At 43.4% G+C, this 27205-nt stretch overlaps 1 protein-coding gene across 2 annotated transcripts; it reads right to left on the reverse strand.

Moving 5' to 3' along the window:
- Positions 1-485: 485 nt before the first annotated feature.
- pla2r1 (phospholipase A2 receptor 1) lies at positions 486-26370 on the reverse strand. Of its 2 annotated transcripts, XM_068730785.1 has the most exons (30): positions 25991-26370; positions 24209-24589; positions 23897-24070; positions 23055-23219; positions 22679-22792; positions 21581-21730; positions 21071-21265; positions 20807-20970; positions 20530-20640; positions 18781-18893; positions 18521-18690; positions 18204-18412; positions 17541-17686; positions 16337-16421; positions 16102-16237; positions 15971-16006; positions 15729-15889; positions 14557-14618; positions 13847-13950; positions 13621-13757; positions 11939-12056; positions 11677-11816; positions 11412-11553; positions 10010-10245; positions 7805-7979; positions 7427-7561; positions 6908-7030; positions 6656-6832; positions 6170-6205; positions 487-1746 (listed from the first exon to the last, which is right to left on the reverse strand). In XM_068730785.1, exons 1-30 carry the CDS (start codon positions 26133-26135, stop codon positions 1529-1531), a joined length of 4458 nt encoding a protein of 1485 aa, XP_068586886.1. In that variant the 5' UTR covers positions 26136-26370; the 3' UTR covers positions 487-1528. The 2 variants fall into 2 exon arrangements, with proteins under 2 accessions (XP_068586887.1, XP_068586886.1); XM_068730786.1 differs by lacking the exon at positions 6170-6205 and having other exon boundaries at positions 486-1746.
- Positions 26371-27205: the final 835 nt, after the last annotated feature.

The following is a 27205-nucleotide window of genomic DNA, read 5'->3' on the forward strand; positions in this document are numbered from 1 at the left end:
GCTTTATTCAGCTCAATTACACATGAAGTGATTATTATTTTTTTTACCTAAAGGCCGACAAATGTTTGACAATATTTGTGGTTTATCTGTGACGTACAGTACGTCACAGAGGTTAATTCAATGTGAAAAAGACCAAGGGTAATATTCAAGCTGCAAAGAAAGAAAATTGAAATCCTTAACTCCTTTACAGAATCGCTTTATCAGTCCTATCTGCCCTACAGCTCACATGCACTACCTACTGGCCTAGTTAAAAACTGAACAGAGCAGTCTTGTTTCCAGTCAATCGGGTTGTTCTCGTTCACATGAATATCTCTTAGTCACTGATTAGGCTTTTGCATAAATAAAGCGAAGCATTCTCTGACCTTTGATGTGCTAATTTGTAGTGATGATGAAACGCTACAAGCAAGCCTGTAGTATTTCACCATCATTCTCCATTAAAGACGCAACACAAGCATCCAAAAGGAGTGGACTATATTGGTAAGAAGGGACCAAATCTGCAAACAAACCTTACAGAGCTTACCTGGAAATAGATAATGCATGGTAATATATTACTGTATGAATTCTTTGATCTTGTTCTAGAAGGAAGTGGCACTTCATGGCCATGCTGTGGAGACAAAAAGTGAAGTAATTGATGATCTGAAAAGGGGAAACGTTCAGAGGAGTTCCTTTTTTTCCAGTGTTTTAGTGATAAAACTGAAATTATTCGGCCTGACCGCAATTTATTAAAACACAAAGAAAATTGTGCAAAAAAATACATCTGGTAATCAACAAACAAAAGTGAACGAGGGAATGAATTTGATCATCAGTTATGCCTTACACATTTTACGTTAGTTTAGAACAAACAACTCTTTTGCCAATATACAGCATGTGTACTTAAAAAAATTAAATACAAACACAAACGTAATACTGATAACAATGCTGCCCCACGCTCCTGAAATTCTGAATGAAATGTACAAAATGACGTCACAAATGTTACTGTAATTTCTATTTTGTCACCAATCTGCCTCTTACTTATGACAATGAAAGTTACTTTTGACTTTCTTTCACCTGTTTGAATCTCCTAGTTGAATAAAATCTTTTGTTATCCAAATACTTTTTCCTAAATACCATTTTCCAACTATAATTGATTAAATAGTCACACTGCGGGAGAACAACAGGCATCAAGTGTTTAGTACCTCTTTTAACACATTTAAAAATCCCTAGCATCCCTTCTTCAACAATCTCATTTATGTGAACTTTGTTAGTCAAGAAAATTCCAATGTGGGCTCTTCAGTGTCAACGCAACAAATATCTTCACAATCGTTTGTCTCATTTAGACGTTTCGAACGCATGAAAACTGTTGAGAGCAACTGGGATCCTTCGATGCACATTCTCAAATTACAAAAAGGGGAAATGTCTGCCGTCATCATCTCACCACTGTCCTGAGGAGTCACAGCTTTACAGTGTCCTGTGGCGTTTATACCTGATGGTGAAATGGCACGAGGCAGACGGTGAGAACAATGGAGACCTTAAAGGAGTCACTTGAGTGCTATTCTCCCGAGTGAGCCTCCAGGTGTGTGATCAGCACATTTCCATCTGACTCCGTAGCCTGTGAGCTGGTTTGTCTGTAATAAGCGCCGCCGAGCGTAGGAAGCCCGCGGAAACGTGAAGCGTTCCTCTTGTACACAAACCACATTGCTCCTGCCACCAGGGCAAAGATCAGCACGGCCACCAGCACCGCAGCAGGGATGACGCCGTGATGTAAACCTGAAATGCACAACATGACAGATTTTATGTGGCCATATTTTGGTTGTAATGTGTGGTCTCTTTGAATTACACAAACATTAATACAGATGTAATTGCAGTGGTTTAAGAGGTATTCAGATCTGAAGTGAAAGTAGTAATGCCCCACTTTGAAAATACTCCACTACAAGCAAAAGTCCTGCACTAGTAAAAACCAGTTTAGTGGAGTAAAAATATTTGTAGTAGTATAAAGTACAAAGTTTCATAAAATGGATATATTGAATTTAATTTGTAGTTCAGTACAGCGCATTTACTGAACAACACTTTTGTTTTTGCTCCCTTTTTTAACAAGTTGAAATAAAAAATAAGAGTTTTTCTGTCCTCTCCGGGGAGCCATCACCTTAACGTGGTGGAGAGGTTTGAGTGCCCTCATGACCCTGAGGGCTATGTTGTCTGGAGCCTAGAGCTCCTGGTAGGTCTCCCATGGCAAATTGGTTTCAGGCGAAGGGCCAGACTAAGAATGGTTCAAAAACCCCAATGAAAGAATGAAGAAGAGTCGAGGAGACCCTGCCCGGAGGAAGCCCGGGGCCCACGTCTGGAGCCAGGCCCAGTCGGAGGGCCCGACAGCGAGCGCCTGGTGGCCGGGTTTGCCACGGAGCCCGGCCGGGCACAGCCCGAAGCAGCAACGTGGCACCTCCCTCCTCTCCATCCTGTGGGCTCACCACTTGCAGGAGGAACCGCTGGGGTCGGGTGCGCTGCCCCATGGGTGGCAGTGAAGGCCAGGGATCTCGACGGACCAGACCCGGGCAGCAAAGGCTGGCTCTGGGGACGTGGAACGTCACCTCTCTGTGGGGGAAGGAGCCGGAGCTTGTGCGGGAGGTGGAGCGCTACCAGTTAGATCTGGTGGGGCTTACCTCTATGCACTGCATCGGTTCTGGAACCGTACTCCTGGATAGGGGTTGGACTCTTTTCTTCTCTGGAGTTGCCCAGGGTGTGAGGCGCCAGGCGGGTGTGGGGATACTCACAAATCCCCGGCTGAGTGCTGCTGCGTTGGAGTTTACCCCGGTGGACGAGAGGGTCGCCTCCCTACGCCTGCGGGTTATGGGGGGGAAAACTCTGACTGTTGTCTGTGCATATGCACCGAACAACAGTTCAAAGTATTCGGCCTTCTTAGAGACCCTGACTGGAGTCCTGTATGGGGCTCCAGTGGGGGACTCCATAGTTCTGCTGGGGGATTTCAACGCGCACGTGGGCAACGATGGGGATACCTGGAGAGGCGTGATTGGGAGGAACGGCCTCCCTGATCTAAATCCGAGCCGTCGTTTGTTGTTGGACTTCTGTGCTAGTCATGGATTGTCAATAACGAACACCATGTTCGAGCATAAGGATGTTCATAAGTGTACGTGGTACCAGAGCACCCTAGGCCGAAGGTCGATGATCGATTTTGTTATCGTATCATCGGATCTGAGGCCGTATGTTTTGGACACTCGGGTGAAGAGAGGGGCGGAGCTGTCAACTGATCACCATCTGGTTGTGAGTTGGGTCAGAGGGTGGGGGAAAACTCTGGACAGACCTGGTAAGCCCAAACGGGTAGTGCGGGCAAACTGGGAACGTCTGGAGGAGGCCCCTGTCCGGGAGATCTTCAACTCACACCTCCGGCGGAGCTTTTCTAGCATCCCTGTGGAGGTTGGGGGCATCGAACAGGAATGGACGATGTTCAAAGCTTCTATTGCCAAAGCTACGGCGGTGAGCTGTGGTCTCAAGGTCTTAGGTGCCTCAAGGGGCGGTAACCCTCGAACACCGTGGTGGACACCGGTGGTCAGGGAAGCCGTCCGACTGAAGAAAGAGGCCTTCCGGGATATGTTATCCCGGAGGACTCCTGAGGCAGTTGCAAGGTACCGACAGACCCGAAGGGCTACAGCCGCTGCCGTGAAGGAGGCAAAGCAGCGGGTGTGGGAGGAGTTCGGAGTGGCCATGGAGAAGGACTTTCGGTCGGCACCAAGGTGTTTCTGGAAAACCATCCGGAACCTCAGGAGGGGAAAACGGGGAAACATCCAAGCTGTATACAGTAAGGATGGGACTCTGTTGACTTCAACTGAGGGGGTAATCGGGCGGTGGAAGGAGCACTTTGAGGAACTCCTGAATCCGACTAATACACCCTCTATTGTAGAGGCAGAGCTGGAGGCTGATGGCGGAGCATCATCAATTTCCCTGGTGGAAGTCACTGAGGTAGTCAAACAACTCCACAGTGGCAAAGCCCCAGGGATTGATGAGATCCGTCCAGAAATGCTGAAGGCACTGGGTGTGGAGGGACTGTCTTGGATGACACGTCTCTTCAACATTGTGTGGAGGTCTGGGACGGTGCCTAGGGAGTGGCAGACCGGGGTGGTGGTTCCCCTGTTCAAAAAGGGGGACCAGAGGGTGTGTGCCAATTACCGAGGTATCACACTACTCAGCCTCCCTGGTAAAGTCTACTCCAAGGTGCTGGAAAGGAGGGTTCGGCTGATAGTCGAACCTCGGATTGAAGAGGAACAATGCGGATTCCGTCCTGGCCATGGAACAACGGACCAGCTCTTCACTCTCGCAAGGATCCTGGAGGGGGCTTGGGAATACGCCCATCCGGTCTACATGTGTTTTGTGGACCTGGAGAAGGCGTATGACCGGGTCCCCCGGGAGATACTGTGGGAGGTGCTGCGGGAGTATGGGGTGAGGGGGCCACTTCTGGGGGCCATCCAATCCCTGTATGCCCAAAGCGAGAGCTGTGTCCGGGTTCTCGGTAGTAAGTCGGACTCATTTCCGGTGAGGGTTGGCCTCCGCCAGTGCTGCGCTTTGTCACCAATCCTGTTTGTGGTATTCATGGACAGGATATCGAGGCGTAGTTGTGGGGAGGAGTGTTTACAGTTTGGTGGGCTGAGGATTGCATCGCTGCTTTTTGCAGATGATGTGGTCCTGATGTCTTCATCGGGCTGTGACCTCCAGCACTCACTGGATCGGTTCGCAGCCGAGTGTGAAGCGGTTGGGATGAGGATCAGCACCTCTAAATCTGAGGCCATGGTTCTCAGCAGGAAACCGGTGGATTGCCCACTCCGGGTAGGGAATGAGTCCTTACCCCAAGTGAAGGAGTTCAAGTACCTCGGGGTCTTGTTCGCGAGTGAGGGAACAATGGAACGTGAGATTGGCCAAAGAATCGGAGCAGCTGGGGCGGTATTGCAGTCGCTTTACCGCACCGTTGTGACGAAAAGAGAGGTGAGCCGCAAGGCAAAGCTCTCTATCTACCGGGCAATCTTCGTTCCTACCCTCACCTATGGTCATGTGGACTGGGTCATGACCGAAAGAATTAGATCGCGGGTACAAGCGGCCGAAATGGGTTTCCTCAGGAGGGTGGCTGGCATCTCCCTTAGAGATAGGGTGAGAAGTTCGATCATCCGTGAGGGACTCGGAGTAGAGCCGCTGCTTCTTTGCGTGGAACGGAGCCAGTTGAGGTGGTTCGGGCATCTGGTGAGGATGCCACCTGGGCGCCTCCCTAGGGAGGTGTTCCAGGCACGACCAGCTGGGAGGAGACCCCGAGGGAGGCCCAGGACCAGGTGGAGGGACTATATCTCCAAACTGGCCTGGGAGCGCCTCGGGATCCCCCAGTCAGAGCTGGCTGATGTGGCCCGGGAAAGGGAAGTTTGGGGTCCCCTGCTGGAGCTGTTGCCCCCGCGACCTGATCCCGGATAAGCGGACGAAGATGAATGAATGAGTTTTTCTGTGCACAAAAAAGGCGTATTTCTCTGAAATTTTGTTCACAAATTTGTTGTCAAAATCTATATTAGTGAGCACTTCTATAATCCGGCCAGCTGACAGGTGTGGCATATCAAGATGCTGACTAGCGGCATGATTGTTACACAGGTGTGTCTTTGGCTGGTCACACAGAAAGGCCACTCTGAAATGTGCAGTTTTATCAGCAACACAATACCACAGATGTTGCAGGTTTTGAGGGAGGGGGTTCCTCTTCTCAGGTGAATCCTGTGTGAGCAAAATCTGTTGCCCGATTTGTGTGAAATCCATAGTGCAGACTGAAGGGCCAAACAAATATATTTCTTCAAGATACATTGCGCATTTAAATGGGCTTTTATTGAGACCAGCCCAAGACACACACCTGTGTAATAATCATACTGTTTAATCAGTATCTTGATAGGATACCTTGAAGGAAAAGTGCTCACTAACACAGATTTCAATACATTTGTGCACAAGCGAGAAATAAGCATTTTGAATGCATAGAAAAAACTTTTACTTGTTTTATTTCAACTCGTGAAAAATGGGAGCAAAACCAAAAGCGTGTATATTTTTGTTCAGCGTATGGTTACATTCCACCACTGTATATTATTAACATGCATCACATTGTATCAAAATGCTCATGCAACCCATCCAAAGTGTAAATCATTCACATGAAAGTGCACTTTACCATTTAGAGGTTCCACTTCCACCTCAGTAATTACATCTGCAAAAGAACACATGCAGCGGAATTCAATATAACGTATCACGTGTTATCTTGGGGATTCAGACCACGTGGTGTGAGCAAAGACAAAAACCGACACAGACATTCATTTTCCAAAGCTCGTCACTATGACATGTAGGTTGTTCAAAAATATTGCAGCCACCATTATCAAAATAATCTGTATGAAAACCTTATTTTCAGCACATTATGTTAAATAGTGTTTCCAGCTTTTTTGTCCACCTTGTTTCTGTGTGCAACTCTGAAAGAACAGACTTGGTTTTGAGATTTTTAAATCTGCATTGCATGATTTATTGTTCACATTGTGGCAGCGGAAACGAGTTGTGAACATTTAAGTATCACCGTATCATTTTGGGGACCTACAGCAACAAATATTCCAATGAGTTCAATACAGGGGACCCAACATTCGCTCAGAAGGCCCCCACCTTAACTTACCTGAGGTGGTTTTGCAGACGAAGCCGAGCTGCTCGGTGCACTGCGACAGGTGCCACACCCCGTCAATCACCCTGGTGGTCACACAGGCATCTGCAGTCAGCTGCTTGGAGTCTGGGGCTTTGTTGGGCCAGTTGATGTAGTCCATAGGTGAACCATCCACCCAGGACAGAGAATCAGCTAAAAGCAAAGGCCACAAGTTAATCGCAGGGCATCGTGATCATGTGATGGTACCAGAGAGGGATAGGTTCTTACTGTCAGTGTTGAAGTACATCCCCAACCACACGGCGTGGTGAAGGAACCCTGACGACCACAGCTGCTCCAGAACAAAACGATTCTCTGTCTCACTCTCAATGGTCAGGACATCTGAGGTGTTGACTAGGAAGAGACAGCAGCACAACAAACTCACAACTACTGTCCATTTTAAAACTCTCTGCAAGACAACAAATATTCCTTTAAAAACAATCATAGTGGGCAGGTATCAAGTATTATAACACACTAGACATTGAAAACACCATTGGCGTAAAGTATGTAGCCTTAAGCATCATTTTACTGTTTATATCTATTTCCTCTAGGTGGCATTTCTAATTAAGAACTCAACTACAGTTTTCTAAAGAGCTAGGGCTTCTCAGAGCAGCTTCTCTAGCTGACCTGTAGGGGGAGTATGTATTCCATCCTGCAGATTACAGTGACTTAACATATTTCAATTTTCAAAAACAATGCATAAATTACATAGCAATAAATAACCAAAAATCACATGTTATGAATCTCTACCTTTCTGCCTGCAGTGCTCTCTCGACTCTGCGAATGTAAGTTTCTGCACCACAGGCTCAAAGTCGTAACAGCCATGCCTGAATTTCACCCATGTGGAGGGACACGCCACCTCGTATGAGATGAATGGTTTATTGCCTGTGTGAGAGAGAGAGTGAGAGAGAGAGAGAGAGTGAGAGAGAGAGAGAGAGAGAGAGAGAGAGAGAGTGAGTGAGTGAGTGAGTGAGAGAGAGAGAGAGAGAGAGAGGGTGAGAGAGAAAGAGAGAGAGCGTGAGCCAAAGGCAGAAGACGCTGTCACACATAATGAGTGACAGAAACTCAGCAGCTGAAGAGGTGCAGTGTCAAGTGAGCGCTCCGATTTTTCAGTGAAGTAGCACTGACTTGGTGGGGGAACATGACACAGGGCTCCTGGTAGCAGAGTTTCACAGTCAGCTCTCCGCCAGCCTCCGCTCTCGTCCATGTACACACACTCTCCCGTCACGAAGTCGTCATCGGCCGCGTCCCAGTGTGTGTACACCGTGTCACTGCCATCTGACCACTGATAATTGATGCCACTCTGTAAGGAAGTGATCAGAGTGTCAGTGGAGAAGTTGCACTTGCAGTGGCGCTCTGCCAAGAACACTCAACACTTAATTCACACGGACCTCTGACTGTGTTTTTCTTTTTTGTATTACACATTTTGCACTTATGATAAGATCAGTTTTTTTACTTGTATAATTGCAGTTTTTAGTTCATGTCAGTGCTTACTGAAATACTGTATCCTGGGTTTGTTCTTCTAATCTAGAAGCATCACAAAATGTAAAACTCAAATTGAAATAATCTTAAAGATTAAACATGATTTGCAGCAGTCATACTACTAAACACTATGACAAAAATACTACAGTTATTTGTTAGTATTGGACAGGGATGGTTAATATAATGATGAGTGCAATAAAAGTTAAAAGAACAAAATGATTGGTTCATGAAACAGAAGTAAACAGAAACAAGATCAGGCAAGATGGTAGAAAGAGAATCGGCTCCCTCACTTCCTGTGTTCACTTCTCTCCATGACTAAGACATTCCACGGGGGCTCAGTGATACTTGACTCCAAATGTTAAGGCTCTGACTGTCTGCTGGGAAAGCTCATGCCTGTGGATGGACTACCTCTACGTGGGCAGAAAAGGTCAGGAGAAAAACTCTAGAGGCATGTGAGACAACTGTAACTAGCCATCGGCAGACATCTCCATATAACAAAATTATTTAAAGAATCTGAGGACCTTTTGTTATACTTTCCTTTCAAAACTGCGGGCAACATATTTTACAATATTTAGATTCTGTTCCAAGCTATTTTGCTTTTACTATAAGCTTTCTGTGTGTAAGTATTTCTCAAAACACAATTTAGAAGCTTCAGATTTTTTTCCATTTTAGAGCAGGCAATTAGGTCTGGTCAGGTGGTGCATCATGGAACAGCATGCAGCAAAGTAGGTCAAAAACCTAGATACTCAATCAAATGTTAGGATTTGCCAGGATTACTTGAGCGTTTAGCTAAAAAGCACATTGAAAGTATTTCTAAAATTCATCTCATGCATGCAGATGTGTATTCTCTGCAATTCATGCTTATTGAGGAATATTAAAAGGACTAGTGTTGGGAAATACTCTTAGTTGCTTTCCTGGCGAGAGTTAGATGAGAATACAATGCTGCAGGGAAGTTTGGAAAGTCGAAAGTTTACATCGCACTGGTTCCCTCTACAAAAAAATCAATGGGATTTTTCCATCGGATTATTCCAGAAAATAAACTCTGTGGCAAACACAAGTTTGTGATGTTTACATGCGAAATGAACACCACTTTTATGATTTTTGAAGCATGAATGCATTCGCCAGAGGTGAAAATAAAGAAACTACACCACGGTGAGGCTGTGAAGGCTGGGCGTGATGACGTTATGCAGTCACATTTAGACACTTGTTAGCAACCGCCTTTTTTGAGTTACATAAAAGCGGCAAAATTCACAAGAAGTATATTTACTGACGCATTTATAATGTAGATCAAAACATTGACTTTGACTCTGGTGAGGGAACCAGAAGCGCAAAAATGTTAAGTTTTAGGACTCATTCTTGCTGCACTCTATACCTCTCTCATGTTTAGCCAGTAAATGGTTAGCTTAGCTTAACTTAGCATAAAGACTGTCAGCAGGAGACAAGTAGTTAGAAAACAGGAGTTGTGTCGTCGCCATGACCGTGTGACTTAGCTAGAAAGCTGTTTTTTTACATTTTTGTTTTTTGTAAGGATAAAAAACCAACCAAGGAATAACATGTTAATAAGTTAGCCAGGCTAGTTGTTTCTCCCCGTTTCCTCTCTTTATGCTAAGCTAGCTAACCGGCTGCTGGCTGTAGCCTTATATTTACTGTACAGACATGAGAATATACCATACCATCAATCTTCTCATTTAATTACTGCTAAAAAAGAGACTAAGCGTATTTCCCAAAACGGCAAACTGAACTAGAAAAGCCGACAAACACACACACACACAACCATCTCTCCGACACAAGTAGACAGTAGACATATACAGTGCAGAGGTATACAGTACATATTGCAGAGAGGATACATACGTCTTGACTATACAGTCCAATCCAGTGGGGGACTGCCAATCTATTGACAAGGACAGTAAGGAAAGCCTGGTGGTATGCATCTGTAACGCTCACTAGGTCAGAATCATTCTCTATGCACATATGCATCGCCCCGTACCAGCTCATGTTGCCGGACACAACCCTGTAGCTGCGGCTGCTGTACTCAATATTGTCAGGGAGAGGGTGGTGATAGGAGTGGGTGGGAGGTTTGGATATATCTGTAACAAGAAAAAAAGGACAAAAGAGAGGAGTGTTGGGAAGAAGGGTAGAATGATTACTTCAAAGTGTTACTGTTTGGCACACATGCAATCAACGGATGACTGATTAGCTGCTTATACGTCAATTAAAGGAGTACTTTGACAATTTCCTTGAGTCTCGTCATTATTGTGAGGTTACCAAGCAACGAGCGCAGACTACCGGACTCCCAATAACGTAACTTGTCTTTTTTATACTTTGGTTTCAGTACAGATTAAACAAGACGATAAAATGTGTTTGTTTTAGAGGCGCTGTCAGGCTAACTGTTTCCAGTCTTTATGCTGACGCCCCATTTCCTGGCCCTGGCCTAATTGTTGGTGACAGATATGAAAGCGGTGTCAATCTTCTTATTTCACTTTTCTCAAGAAAGCGAATAAGCGCATTTCTAAAAATGTCAATCTATTAATTTAAGGTTAACAACAAAAACTATCAATTACCAGAAAAACAATGTAAGGTTACATGAAGGGAGGGCCTGGTGTGCGCATAGAAATGTGACTTGCCACCATCACTGGTGTCATTATGTGTTTAGAGTTTCATTAAAGTGAAATACATTTCAACCTGGCATATTCCCCATTAATGTGGTCATTGTGACTCTATGGGTCATGATAACTTACGGGATACGGGAAAACAAGGATATCAGGGCAAGCTGCTCAAGCCTCCTTACTTCAGCTTACCAAATAAACATAATATTTACGAGAATTGCAAACACGGGTGTGACCGAAAAGTCTGTGCTGTTAGTACCGTTAGCTGCCATGTTGAGAACCATGTGGAGGCAATCAGAGATTTGATCTGAATTCCCTATAGAGCTCATGTAAGTTACTCATTAAAGCGCTTTCATAAATCATTGTGTTTTCAATTTTGTTAAAGTGTTTAATCATATTTCTGTAGCATAGTATTTTCAGTTGTGTTAATCTTTCTATCATTTGTGGGCCAGTAACACAGTATGTGGCTGTCAGGAAAGAAAACACCTGTCAGCAGTGATGGTGAAGGTTTCTTTGACTTGCAGAGAGAATAGGTTATGACAGAAGTGGAGAATGTGAGCTGACAGCAAAAGACAAAGGCAGACGTGCAATGAAAGACAGGCAGTGACAGAATAAAATCAAAGATAAAGAAACTGAGAGAATCTTACCTTGAGCTTTTTGACAAACAAAGCCATACCCAGTCTCGCTGCACTTCTCATCGTACCACTTTCCTGTCAGGTGGAAGTTGTGGTTGTTGGACAGAACAGTACACAGCGGCTCATCGGCAAATCCACTGAGCCATTCATCCTCCTGGGGTTCATAAAGCACACATTAATACACTCACACCTTTTCATTTTCAGACACTTCCACCAATACTTGGTTGCAACAAATTGTAGCAGTGTAGGTCAACCTAAAGTATTCACAGGAGCTTACAGTAAGATAGCTCTTTGGTCCAATTGGAGACCAGTTGGTGTAGCTGACGGATTTCCCATTGGTCCATCTCATGGTGTCCTCGTCCCGCAGACCAATCCACACACCTACAGAGCTTCCCTGGAGTAACATAGTGATGTAGGCTGCGGGAATGATGGCGTGAGAATAGGAAAATTATGAAAAATATACAATACATTAATTACATTTTATATATAAATAGCACACTGAGTGGCCTTTCTGACATGCCTATGAAATGAACCTCTACCTTGTTCAATCTCGTCCTCTACGGCGACCAGCGAGCCAGTGAAGGAGGAGCAGATAGACTGGGCATCTTTCCAACTCTTTCCCTCCTTTGGGCCGTCAGGGAGGTGAAGCAGGAGACACTGCAAACACATACACACACACATCCCACACTAAACATGAATATCACATTGTGATATGCAAATCATAAGTCCCCCATCACCACCATGTTTGAAGAAGTCAGCCAGAAGTCAATGTGAAAAAATAAATAAAATCCAAGCATGTAGTCTCTTTGCTTTTTGCATCGACAAGAGCTCCGTTTCATACGATTACATTTGAGGGAAATTATGTAACATTACTCAAAGCATTAACTTCTTTTACCGTTCAAATCAAATAACCTCGAAAAGGCATGTGTGCAGATATATTTAGAACAAGTTAGGAAGGGTTGCCTTTGTGGCCTATTGGTTTAAAGGAAGAGTGTGCATTTATCTTTAGGCCACCGTAGTTCTCGGACACGCTTGGCACACGGTTCGAGTTTAAATTGGTGTCAATCTGCAACCTCAAAATATGACTCTTTGTTCCATATTTTGAGCTCGAGGAGACAAAAGGACAGACATTGCTATAAGGCTTTCCATTCTGTTTAATATGCAGAACAATGACTGCATCTATTCCAGGTCACTGGGTCTCGTCTGGTGCCAAACAGTAATGAATGTCTGGTTACTATCATGTTTTTAACGATCTTTCACAGATATTGTTTTGGTGGAAAATGATTTCTTACGTTGAGGAGATTTCACATGTCCCCAAAGGAAATAGTTTTCTTCAAAATCTTTCTTTTATCATCCAATATTGTATTTTTACTTGATAAGTCCTTTATTTGAAAGAAAACTACATTTTGAGATCTAATACTGGTCAAGATGATTTCATAGAAGATCAGCTGGTTTTGAACTTTATGGAGGTTGACTCAGCCGGAGCATAACCAGCGGGGGGTGATTCTGAAGTTGTCAACATGACTCTCTCAAGGAACAGTGAAAGTAAACACAAACATCCTGCTTCTACCCTAGAGGCAGCTGGGAATTTGGGGAAGTGAACTGAGTTGTGGAAGAGAACAGGATATAACGAGACACTTTTTTTTGCAGTTTGCACATAACAACAATATAAGCAAATAATCATTTAAAATAACACTTTACTATAACCCCTCATATGCAGCATTTATACACGCTAAATAAATACATCATGTGGCTGTAAACAGTATATGTAAACAATTATGTCTTCTCCTAAGAATATATATTAAATATTACTGTGTTTTACTATATTGTCATTCATCTGTCTACACAACAGCTTATGATACTTGTTCCCAATACACTAACAAATGCTTGTATCGCCTTAAAACTACATTACAATGAGTTATTAACCTTTTATTAAATGTTGATATACTACCTGAATAGGGGGTTAAAGAAAAGTGTTATGTTCTGAAGTTGTTTAATTTTTTCGACTAGATTTTAAGGTCTCATTTTACCACATTTACTAATATGCATAGAGTTAAAGTTCTATAAGAGGTAAGTATTTTTGAAGTGCCTTTGCCTCAACTGACTTTAATTCACACACATCTATGATGGTTGTCGCTGCTCCACCCTGCTGCTTGAATTTGTGTGTGTGTGTGTGTGTGTGTGTGTGTGTGTGTGTGTGTGTGTGTGTGTGTGTTTGAACCTTGTGTCCAAAGTACAGCCATTTCTCCGGACATCCTCCGATGTAGTGCGGCTCCCTGGGAGTCTCCACCACAGACACAGTCCTTCTCTTGCATACGTAGCCGTGGAGATCGCTGCACTTACTCGCCGACCACTTCCCTGCAACGTACCGGGTAAACCGCCACACATTCTAGTAGAGTGCGAGCAGACGTGCGTCAGTGAGTGTTTCTGAATGTGCGCCTGTTTACCTGTTGAAGAGGACATGGTGACACACAAGCCGTCGCTCCTTGGGCCACCGCTGGCAGTCCTCTCTGCCCAGTTCTGAAATTCTACCTCCGTCTTGTCGCTCCACCTGCAGACAAACACACAAATGCGTTTAATGAAGGGACCTCACTGATGTCTTGGTTCTTATGAACTCAACTCAAGCCTTTATCGTGCTTTGTTTGGCTAGAAACTCAGGTGAGGCTTTATCAAGTTTTGTTTTGTTTTAAACAAATCTTAAACTACGAGTCCTGTTTTGTTATACTCCTTTTTTTCATTAGGTAACACTTGCATGTCCCTTTCCCTTCCATATTATATGTATACAGTTTAAGTTTGTTTAACTGATTTACACTGCAGTTGGTTTTATGTCGCGTTCCCCTTGAGAGCAAACTTGCAACATGCAAGCTACGACGTATGAGATTATTTCGTCTTGCTCATTTCTCCAGTTTGATCCAAACGCTACCCGCAAACTGTGCATGAGCATTCCTGCTGCAGATTTATCTTCAGTTTGGGAGTGGCTGCCACTGTTGCCAATGGGTCCGCAAGCAGTGATTGCAAACTGCTTTTGTGATTTGGGCTCCTGGGTTGTAACTACATCAGCATTTCTTTACTCGAGCCGTTGAACAAAGTGTCGACTGCTCTAATAGAATCAGTGGCAGCAACAGCAAATGTTTAACAAACTCCAAAACACACACACCTGGCCTCCTCTCCAGGCTCAATGGACAGGCCAATCCACCAGTCTGTGGGGCCCATGGAGAGCTGAGGAGACACAGTGAAAAGAACAGTGGTGAAAAAGAGCTTACTTCACTTTTACCCTCCTCCTTTGAAATCCAGTCCTCGCTGGGCCAGAAGATCTTTTTTTCAGAGCCCCTCTGACATGAGCGTCCATTCAGGCGGCCCCCTTGGCCCGTGCTTCGTCTCTTTCATCGCCTTGTTTTGTTCCCTTTATCCCCTCACAAGCCTTAACACCACAAGAGACTTTCTATAGTGCCGTCCAAAAGCCCGCTGTCACAAACCAGCCTTTTTCTTACTCCGTGTGTGGGGGCACTCGAGCATGAAAGCATCCGCATATGAGGTACGTTTTAACTTGGCGATGTGCGTCTGTAAACACTTGAGTTCCTATGAGTGTGTCACTTGTTCATGCACTTGTTTGTTTTTTCACTTTGTGTGTGTGTGAACTGTTGGGAAAGAGGTCTATTGGGCCATTCAATGGAGAAGAGCCTCGGTGATTAAGTACATTGCTCTGGCTGTGTACTACTGTGTGACATTGTGCTCCTGCTCACTGAAAAGACCCCCAAAAAAGGGTTTTGTCCCAACGCCCCTGGCATCATTTCGGTCTTAGCAATTAGATGGCGCAAGTATTTGCAAAGGGAATAAGTAAATGTTGGAGTGATAGGTGGGAAGGATATAATAAGAAAAAAAATGCGGTACCGGCGCAGAGATAATATTGGTAATTTGTAGCAAATTGGTTGCAGATATTATTTTGTGTAATTGAGTAGTTATTTCTCTATTTGCTAAAATTGTTATATTTTCTTTTGCATAAGCTCTATTATTTTTGTTATTTAAATGATTAAATCACATTTTACCGTGGTGCATGTTTTACAAAGACGTGATCATATGAAAGAGATATTGCAATCTTAATGAGGTTAGGTTATCGCAATTATATCATTCTGATTCTGCCAAATGCCGTAGGGAGTATTGTAATTTACTCTCATGTTTGGAATGAAATGCAGAGAAATGAATACCAGTGCTGTACGATACCACTTGCTGATAGTGATTATGAAATAGATGCTATCTTACAAATATATCTCCGTCCGAGGACATTGACATTTTGTGAATATAGGTTCATGAGCAGTGGCATCAACAAACCCGCTGCAAGCGCTCCTTGACAAAGTGCAGCTCCTCTCTGGAGTGAATGGACAGCAGGTAGGCTCCCATCATCTGACAGGCCAGAGAGACGGCGTCCCAGTCAAAGGGCTGCTTCGCCAGCAGGTACTCAGCTCCGCGGTAAAAAACCCAGGGCTCGCTCTCTACAACAATATAAATCGTGTCTATCAATGTCTACAAAGCTTGTGTTTGCCAGAAGCATCGAAGCAAATGAAAATACTTACGCTCGGTGTACCAGTAGGGTTTTGTCAGTTGGTCACCTGCAACATAAATCAAAGTCTGGTAAGTAACGCAGCACTGAGTGTGTGTATGAGCAGTGTGTCTGTGTGGAATTCGGTGGGGTGAGGGCGATTACCTCTGGACAGCTTGCAGATCCACTCGTGTTTGGTGTCGCAGGGCTGCGGCATGAGAGCGTTGGTCAGGTCGCTGTACACAGCACAGTCCCTCCTGTCATCCTCCTCGTTCTTATCCTCTATGAAGGACGTCACCACCTGCACCAACACGCGACACAAAACCATAATGGTTACACCCGCTGAATATTTCTTTGTGTTTTAAAATGGCCTTTGGACACTTTGTCTCCATGTACTTACAGGAGAACCATCAGACCACTCCCAGGCTCCGGGATGTTCAGGGTCTCTCTTATTTAAACCCACCCAGAACCAGCGGCCCTCTGTTCTGAAAAAGAGAAGGAAAAAAAAACACAATGCAACACATCACATCTGAGCTTTGACAATGATCTCTCTTGTACTTTACCAGCACATTGTGGAAGACATCTTTACAGTTGTATGGGAGTAAAAAAACAGTTTATAATATATTTTATCTTTGTATTTATATATATATATATTTTTTTCACCCCATCATTGTGATCTGGATTATGTCATGACACTCACTCTAGGTGGGCAAAGTACACAAAATCTGTTATGACTTTATTTTATAAGTAATTTTATCATGTAATATAGTGTAGAATGTCTTCAAACTTTGCTGGAAATTTTAGGGAATATTTGCACAGGTGGAATAACCAGAAGAAAATGTGGAGTGCCCCAGGGTTCAATTCTAGGACATTAGGACTTCTTATTTGTCTTGTATGCTTCCCCACGGTCACACCAAACACAGACAGGATGTTTTAAATTGTGGATTCAATTTCCACAAATTTTCTTCAATTAAATTCTGAAAACTAGAAAATCTGCATGCACAGATCAAGTCATATCTTGCCTAACAACAATTTAGGTGTTTTTAATTTGTTTTATTCTAGCCTCAGTTTTGAATATTATATCAGCAAGCTTATAATATATATTCAAGATTTTTGAATTGCTGTCATTATCTTCTTTTAAAAATAATTTTCTCCTTAAAATGTCATTATGTTTTAGACACCGCACATTCTAGATTTTTATGTCTGGGTCACTGGTTTTCGCCTTGTTGATTTTATTCCTTTTTTATTGTTTAAAGCACCTTTTAACATTGGTTTTGAAAAGTGCTACACACATACACTTAAATATTAATATTATTACAAAAAAATCCTATAAATCCAATAGTGTCATTACAGAGTACTGCTCATTGAGTTGCAAGATTTGCTATTATTGCAGCATATTGATATTCTAAAATTCTTTACTTGGTTTCATGACTCATTGTGTTTTTTCACTGGAGGCGTCCAAAACAATCCCAAACCACATTTCATCTACAAAAGCCAAGTCAATAAATCATTTACCCACTGCTTTATGCACATACAATTAACCTGATGCATTATCAGTTCCCATAACATTCCTGCACTGACGAGGCCCAGAGGGCTGTACCAACCCTTCAAACATGGTACTGAGGAGCTGCTTAACAAACACCTGCTCCTCATAGTGGTAGAAACTGGCCAGCTGAGCGCCGAGGGCCTGGCAGAAGAAGTCTGCTTCCACCCAGGAACGCTTCATCAGGACTTTCTCATTGTGGAACACCTAGAAGAGCAACACTTAGTTAGCTTTTGTTTTTATCTCTATACATTCAAATATATTCAGGTTTTTTTTTACAATAATTTCAAAATCTTTTCAAAATGAGAATATTTAAAAATGTCAAATTAAATATAAATCAATGTGTATAAATGGGGAAAACAAGGAACAGCAAAATGATTAACCTGCAGTAAAAGCATTTTGGGTGAACCTCATAATTTTTAATCTTTTCTCAATTCAAAAGATTATTTTTGAGTAAGATATTTGTTAAGTTAGTACTGTCCCGCCTTGAGCCCCGTCTATAGAGCTGAAATAATAAGTTGATTAACTGGGTGGTCGATGGCCAAAAACGCTAGCTTCTTCAATGTGAACATTTTCTGTTTCGTCTTTAATGGTAGTAAATTGAATATCTTTTGGACTGCTGGTTGTACAAAACAGAGGAGGTAAGGAGAGAAGGTGAATCAGGAACATGAGTCAGGACAGAGAAAAGAGGAGGAACACAGGGAAAAGATGAGGATGATCCCACCTTAAAACAGTAGAGCATCCCAGAGTGTGATTCCCACCCTGGAGGACAGGGGGCGGACGCATCAATGTGGTGCTCTGGCAACTGGACATCGTGGTAGCTGCTGATGCTCTTCTTGCACACTGACAAGGCCTTGTGCGACTTGCAATCTTTCACTTCCCAGTGACCCAACGCAGGGCCGCCTGACATGGCAACACAGCCACCAGCACTGACTAAGGAAAGGAAAAGATGAAGCCGTTGAAAACGAGGAAGGAGATTGGCATCAAACCAAAACACAGCATACTTATTTATAATTCAAAAAGAAACATTTTCCGATTCACCTGGCTGGTGTTTGTTCCAGTTTGTGAAGGTCAGAGGCAGCGAGGAGCTGTTGTGAAGAAGCCAGCTGTACTCTCCCCCCTTCTCCGGGTCCATGAGGCCAATCCAGTAATACCTGCTGCTGTTGATCCCTCTCTCACTCAGCAAACTGTTGACGAACGCCTGTTCGAACCTGCCAGCGTGAGAAAGACCAGAGGATGAGGAGAGAGGCTCCAATGTTGCCACAAATAAAACACAGCCAGCCGTGAGCTGACTACAGCACCTGTTTTCCACAGTAAGGAGAGGAGCAGTGCAGTAATATCCCATCAGTGCATCTTCATAGCTCTGTTCATGGCTTGTCACAGTGTAGCAGGAGTGGCCATGTCGCTTCCAGCCCTGCAACATCAACAAAACAAAATCAACGTATCGCACACCATGTCATCATGTTCCTTTTCAAGCTGCAGCTTATTTATATACTGCACAAGACGACGACGTCATCAAATATAGTACCTTTACAGAGGACCTGAACTATGATCAAAACGCACATGTGATGAGAATGAGGAAAAAGAGATGAGCATTTAAGGAAAAATACAAACCTGTTAACACTTTTTTTGGTCCTGATCAAAATGTGTCCGTAACACCCGATGCTTAAAATCGTAAAGTAGTGAACATTTAGCGTTGAATGTTTAGTCAGATTGAAGATCTTTTTGATCTGAGACTTCCTGTTTTCGAATAAATGGCAGTTTTTATTCAGACAAAGTATGGCTGCTTACATTTAATATTAGAGAACTTTGGATTCTTCTGTTAAATCAAAAACAGGCTTGCAGTAACAAGACTTATGCAGCCACACTAGCAGCTCTGTGAGGCTGCAGTTAGGTACAGCGGTACTTTGAGCTAAAAGTTAACATGATCATGCCAACATGCTTAAAGTAACATAGCCTGATTTAAATATTTCTCAAGGTCTGAAAAGTTTCCTTTTGCCATCACAACCAAAAAGGTGTTGTTATTGGCACTTCTACTGAAATCTTTCAAAGCTGCACATTCCTAATCTGGAGCGAAGGTTATTCTACGCGTTTACGTATATGTGTGCAATTATATGCACGTCTGTGTGTGTATACTCGTCTGTGTGCTGGGGGTGTTTTGACAAGTGGTATCAATTTACCCCCCTTCAGCCCTATACTTGGGGTCCAGAGGCCTACACAAACATTTACATGAAGACAAAACTCAAAGCTTTCTTTAAAACCAAAGTGTCTCGAAGCATTTTTAACCACAAAATGACACGACGGTAAACATTTACAACACAGACAACGAAGAGACTAAAGTGGAATATATGGTTTTGTTGCTAACGCCCGAATCATCCGAGACTGCTCGGGCATGTCCACTGATATTGGGCCTTCAGGGCCATTTCTGGCCTTGTGTTTGAGGGCATGAAGTAGCCCGATGACTCAGGAGTCTGATATTCTTGTAAACAGAGTCAAGGAGCAACATGAATGCCAGACAATACGTCAGCAGTGGAGTGAATCAGCTCATTGTGCTTGTGAAGGGGCAACTCGCTCAGAAGTTGAACTGCGGTGGGCGTGCGGCTCCGCCCGGTGCACGTCCTGATCTGTGTGGGCCTATTGTAACACAGCCCACAATCTGCCAGACAAAGTTAAAAATAAGTCACTTCAGTCTCGGTTGAAAGTAGACAGCTTTCTATATTCTTTCGTGAATGTGGTAAAACCGTTAAAATGCCGATTTACCAAGTCAACAAATCCGATTTTCTTATGTGAGATTCATTTTTCACTGGACTTTGCTTTTTGCTTTTTAAGACATGAACTGACATCAGCATATACAAATACAATTACTGGAACAACCTGAAACCACAATGGGTTAATTCTTATCGGAGGTAAATGAAGAAGATGAAGTGTTACGTAATCATGAAATGTGTTGTTGGTGCTACTGTGTGGTTAGGGAAAAGGTTGAGCTACTATTAAAAAACAAGTTTCCTTGCTGTGCCTGGATGTGTGCACATGTGTGCTCATGTTCGTACCTCCGGACAATCTTCATCCCAGGCTCCGGGCTGATGAGCGGGTTTCTGGCTTTCTCTTCTACACACAGCCGGCAGTCGCTCATCACATGACGCTAAAAGCCAGTTACCTTCCTGTGAAAGAGGTCAACACTATGACTCTTCACATGACAGTACCCAATAAATGTATACACACATTGAAAAAAAAGGAGAGCTGACAATATCAGAAGGTTAATCTGCAACTATTTTGATCAAAGGCAAAAGAAAAGGAGAATTTTTACATGAAAGAATCACCTCCCACCTTCCTGTCAGCTTTGACGCAGAGCGTTGCATCCGTCAGGTTGTGAGGAGGGTGATACTGGTGCCAGAGGGTGAGAGTTACTGGTGAGCCATCGGACCACTTAATGGTCGGTGACAATGCCGGTTTCCAGAGACCGATCCACACCTCCATACTCTCCCCAGACACTACGAAACATGAGGGCACGCGCACACAAAACAGTATTTAGCATCCTCATGTCATATCCCCACAGAACTTCATATATCTGTATTTCATGAGGCTTCTTACAGTTAGTCAGGAGCTTGAGCAGCATCTCCACCTCAGACAGGGAGTGGAGGCTGGTGAGGTTTGCCCCCTGAGAGCCACAGGCCCGGGAAGACTCCTCCCAGCTTCCTGCCTCCGTCTCTGACAGCAGCCGATAGCAGACGCCATTATGAGGCCACCAGCCGTCAGCACACTCTGTGTGGATATACTGCCAGTTCTCTGTAGGAGGAAGAAGAATCGGGAGAGGAGGAGAAATCACAACAGGACAGACCAACAAAAGAAAACAAATTCACAGCAGACATTGTTTAGGTCTAGCCACCAACAGCGCAGTAGAGAGACAGAGGTCAGAGGTTAACTCCCCAGGTGCAGTGCAGCTGTTGAGGCCAAAAAGCTACAAGAGCTGAAAAAGCTTCTTGTACATTTTGCACTTTGTCTCATCAGTCATCGCTGTTAGTAGGTAGGAACACCTCTGAAGATACAGGGAAGCAGTGTGCATGTCAGCTTTTATTGCAATGTGTTAGCGTGTGCTCTCACCTAGCGGCTCTGCTCTCCGGGTGTCATTAGGTGTCTTCTTACAGATGTAAGGCAGAGCTGACTCACAGGACATACTCTGCCAGTGGCCCTCGTAGGCTGAGTTGTACACTCCACACTGTCTGTTGTCCTGCAACGGGCTGGCAGGCAGAGCTGATGGGAACACAGTGATGGGAGTTTTATTTTGAAAACCATGTGTTTTCTTCCTCATCTTTACTTCCTGTACCTCCTCATTTTCATTCACTTTCTTAAAAACTCAAGACGCTGTATGTAGAAAAGTATTGAAGTGCCAAAAAGCAGGAAATTACTATAAAGCATTGTTATTACATCAAATTGATATGCATTTATTGTTTTATGTGAGAATAAATATTTTGTATATTTTTGGTTAAATGAATCAAGTTTATGATGTCCTTGTATTTTTCATTTTTGAGTAAATATGAAACTTGTATAGAATAATCTTTTATATTTAAATGTAATTCTAAAAAGAAAACATTGTCAATTCTGTATAAATTTCTTTTGAAGGTCAAAACTACAACAGACAACATTTTTTGCTTCACAAATACAAATGCCAGTACACTGAATAAATAGTATGTTGAGGGGATTGAGATATATTTCCTATTACGTTACATAAGCTGTACCGAAGTGCCAGCGGAGTACAATACATTACTGTATGTGCAATAACTGTGCTATGTATTACCGACCGCTAATAAGAAGCTACTGCTAATCACACTCAGAGCTAAAGGACTAAGCCATCTTCAAGGAGCCGTTTTTATGGATTTAATAGTTAATCAGTTGCCAGGGTTTATGTCATTCAACACTCTAAGTTCTCCAACGTCACACGTCAGAGAAGGAGCTGATGTAGTTTCTCTGGCTCATACATTTATTCATGCCATGCACACATTTTACAATCTGTTTCCACGCTGTTCATTAAACTCAAGAGCAACTTTTTTTGTATGCGCACTCTGGAGCGCACACAACTGCATAAGCTCTCCATGATTGTCTCTTGACAAAAACAAATGTGAAGTATTACGCACTCAATTCACTATTCATGTAAAAGAAAAATGTAAAGAACATGAAACGGACTAAACAAATAATCGGTACCTGTGGTGAAATTGACCAGTGATAGAGGTGCTCCATCAGACCACTGCCACCCCCGTCCATCCTTTAGGTGGTTCAGCCCGATCCACACCATCGCTCCGACACTCGCAAGTCGATCTGCGACAAGACGATGTTGTATGAATTGTCAACAAATATTATCTGCTTTCCATACAAATAAATTATGGGTTAACTATTGGCCGGTCTCACACGTCACTAAGGGAATTAAAAGTAATCAGGACAGCAGACAGAGATAAATACAGGGTGATAGAAAAATCGGTATGTCGTGTAGTTCTAGTGTAGCGCTTGTGGAAGTAATAAGAGTGGATGTTTCATTCAACAGCTTTTTGGTCCCTGCATGTGTTTTCTACCAGATGCCTACCTCTGATATACCTGTGCTCTGCCAGGCTGGTGATGCTGAGCAGATTTCCCCCTTGAGCCTGGCAGGTTGACAGCGCCTGACTCCAGGTCAGGATGGTGTACAGGTTGAACTGGTAACACGCACGCAGCTCTTGGTTTGACTCCCAGAAACGGTCACAACTGGAATCTACGAATAAAGCCACAAAACTAAAAAGGCAGCAGGAAGCTGAGAAGGAGAGAGGTGGAAGGAGACAGTGTGCAGATAGCTTCCAGGTGTGGAGTAGGCGTTTAGGCATCATGAGTTAATGTTAGCAAAGAGCAAGAATGGACTATATGATGAATATGAATGATAAAATAGAAGAGGCGACAAAATGTCACTGACATTTTTACATTATATTGGGTTTGTACTTTTTTATTGTTTGAGTCAGATACAATTATAAAGATATTTACTATTGTCTGGTTTGAATTTGAGCAGATATAGAGTCTAATGAGTAGATGTGTTTTTAGTCTGTGACCTTGTGATCACTGTAAATGGTGTGCTATTAAAATATGAAAAGTAGGGTTTGCTATGAGTTTGAATTAAACAAATTTCAGTGACACAAATTGATTTTTTATTTATGCACTGTATGGCAAAAAGTAAGTGGACACCCAATCACTATGTCTTCATGTGACCCTTGAACATTTCCCTTCCCAACCATTAACATGTTGCTATAGGAGTCGCCACTGACGTTAGCCGATGATGTCTAGCGTTCCCGTTCATCCCAAAAGTGTTGGATGGGGTCGAAACAAAAGGTGTCCACATACTTCCGGCCATGTAGTGGATCTACTCAAGTTCATTTCTTACTCTGTTGCACTCTTCTTTACCTTGTACCGGACAGAAGCCCCATCTCTCGAACTCATCGTAGCGAGTGGTGGTGGCACACCACTGAAGGTGATCCTCGCGGCCCTCGGTCGTGCACTCAGAGTACCATTTGTTGTTGTATTTAAAGGGCAAAGCGCAGGGCATGCCATGTGCATTTCCAAACAAAGTGTGTATACCTGCAAATAGAACAAGCCTAGTGTGATTTTACGCGACAGATACCCTATGCAGACAAGTCAGAGAGTCACTGAGACGTCTTGCGTGTCGAATGTTTGATCAGAAGTCCAGAAGACACGCAGGATGTTTCTGGCGTTTACCTTCATATGGATATGAGCACGGCCCCTCTCTGGGTGTGCTGTACCTTTTCCACTCGTGGACAGAGTTTTTCTTCACCACCACCAAACGTCCGGCCACGGCCACCTTCCACTGGGACGCCCCGTGCAGTGTGTTTCCACTGCAGCGCCACCACAGCACGGGGAGGGCCGTGTCGCACTCGAACGTGCCTAGAGGCTGCGTGGCGTCAGAGATGTTGAGGCCCAGGCACGTGCTGGTGCCCAAGTTGAAGAGGCGATGCCGGGAGACCCACTTCCACAGCATGCGGCGGGTGGGCCGCTCGCAGTCCTCCAGCACCAGGTTAGAGCGGTCCACCGTGATGCAGCGCTTCAGCGGCTCGCTCTCCAGGATGAACAGGCCCTTTTCTGAAGAGAGATGGACGAGAGATAAGGAGAGGAGAAGAGAGGAGGAGGTGCAAAGAGGAGAGGGGAGAGAGACATGGGGGGAGGAAGTGAGGAATTGATGTGAATGTGTAACACATGAGAGAGGAGGATGGATTTAGTGAGAGCAAAACAAGAATAGATCAGTATGCAGTATGATGGCATAGCTACGCAGTGGGAAGCAAAAAGATCTTACAGAAAGTCAGAGAGGAAAGTGAGAATACATGTACTTTCAACTTTAACCAAAACTTTAGCCAAAACAGAGCAAGATTCAAGTTTAATGAAGGCCTGAGGGAACCTTTCATGTTTTCTTCCAACATGAATAAAGGTCTCTGTGTAACTGGATACTCTAACAAAACATGAGGATGTATTCTGAATATATACACATAGTTAGTACTGAAAGCAGCTGGAGGAATTACCTCTCCCCTCATGTCACTATTACATACTGAAGAAGAAAAACAAGTGTGTGTTCACCGTCCTCTGTGTTTATGCAAGAATGGACTATACCATCATGCTGTTAAAGACATACGACTTGAAACTGATCTGGACAAAACGAGTATCATGATAATGGTAAGATACAATTTGAAAACCAGGATTGCAAGAATCAATTATTGACATTTTTAAATTATCTTTTGATTATTTGATTAATCAATGAAATGTTTTCGTATATTAAAATACCAGACGTGTTATCACAATATCTCAAAACAAGGTGACATTCAAATTGTCGTGTGCAGCCAACAGTCCAAGAGTACTCGATTTAAGATTGTACTGTTGATCCATCAAACGACTGATCAGTCGCCTTGACTCTAATTCAACATGCCACGATGTAAAAACAGAGACAATCTGCATATCCTCAATTATGAGAAGCTGGAATCAGTGCATGTTTGATGTTGATGTTAGAATTTCCAAACTGCCACTGATCATGTCAACCAAACATTTCAGCCCGATTGCAAACAGGTTTACATGTTAACCATCTGCATGTTTCCCTGTTCAGATTTCACTTTGGGAGGTTTTATATTGTTTACTGTCAATAGTTATTTCATCTTTGGGACAAAAAAACATGGACAGCACATGTTCCTCTTCATCAAAATTAACCTTCAGCACATTCAGCTCCTGAGAAGTCCGTTATTTATTTCAATTTTTTTTTTTTTACAAATAATAAAAAAAATCACTGTTGTAACGTGAGCCAAGCTGCAGAAGTGGGGCTCAGACTGTAATCCAGAGGCCAACTTGGGGACTAGGCTACAGTTATATAATTATCTACCGTGAATACACGCACAGGACAAGAACGCGTACCGTGGGCTTATTTTTTTTTTTGCAGGAGGTCATTAACATCTCAAATAAAAGACCACCGAGCGGCAGCTGCAGCCGGATGATTCAACTTACTGTAGAACTCCGCGAGCTGTTTTTTCTCCAGGACCTCATCGTCCTCCTCGCTGACACACACGCAGCTCTTCGCGAGCAACACTGCTGCACAAATAGTCGCCACAACAGCCACGGAGTCGATGAAACGAAACAACTGTATTAACATTTCGACGGCGGGATGCGGTGCTGAAGTGCAAATGTCCGCACATTCCGAGGCTCCTGGTCAGAGAGAGTATTTTTGGGCTCGCTGGGTTTTTTTTTTTTTTCCCCTCAGAAAACTTTGCGCCGAGTGAAGTTTTTTCAGCGGGGGACCAGCGACGTCACGTCTGACGGAGGAGCAGCTGCTGCTCTCCGGTCTGGGAGCTGCATTCCTGCTGCCGCTGTTTCATGACTGTTTTCACCCGGACAGAGGCATACAACTTTATTTAGACTGAACGAAAGGCCTCCAATAATCTATAAATAAACTATATCTATAAAAATAGACAGACAGACAGACTACATTGAATTCAAAACGTTAGTTACTTTGCAGATTCATATCCACATTCATTCCAGTATAATAGGTTAAGCCAGGATAAGATGAGGGGGGAATTCAAAGCAGTATAAACCTTTAACATACTGCAACAATGAAGTGATCAACACATTAATGCATCAATAATTATAATCCCACATTATTCTGAAACGGGCCATTCTTCATAAATGGTACTTTAGGTTTATTCTGATGACAATACTATTGAATCTATCTGAATGCAGGACTTTTAAACTATGTAATGAACTGGGTTAATATGCTGTACTACCATAAATGACTCATTCAACAGTATATGAAATATAACACTTAGCTCCGCCTCGTTAATTAGTCAAATTCTACTTGCACATTAAAAAGCAGTCAATACTGTATATAATAGTATATCACTCACGGGGGTCAATGCTTCTGTATTGAGTACTTTAAATGGTCCATGTGTTGCTCATAATACTTGCCGTACATGTTTCAACTCAAGTATCATTTATAATGCAGGGTTTTTACTTGAAATTTAGTATTTTTACAATGTTGGGATTGCTACAGCAATTTAGTGTTGCGCTTTCATAAAGTTGGGTTGGGATCATGGACTCTTAAAAGCAGCAGAGGCTGAGACATCCTGACAGACAGTCCCGAGTCTGATCAAGCCCCAAAAACACTGGCTCCTACCATTTCCCATAATGCACGTGGATCTTCATTACACCCCTTATCCCTCTGAATGC

The sequence above is a fragment of the Cebidichthys violaceus genome, unplaced genomic scaffold (assembly GCF_023349555.1).
Source record: "Cebidichthys violaceus isolate CVI_PGR_0920_01 unplaced genomic scaffold, fCebVio1.0.p SCAF_5, whole genome shotgun sequence".
NCBI lineage: Eukaryota > Metazoa > Chordata > Actinopteri > Perciformes > Stichaeidae > Cebidichthys > Cebidichthys violaceus.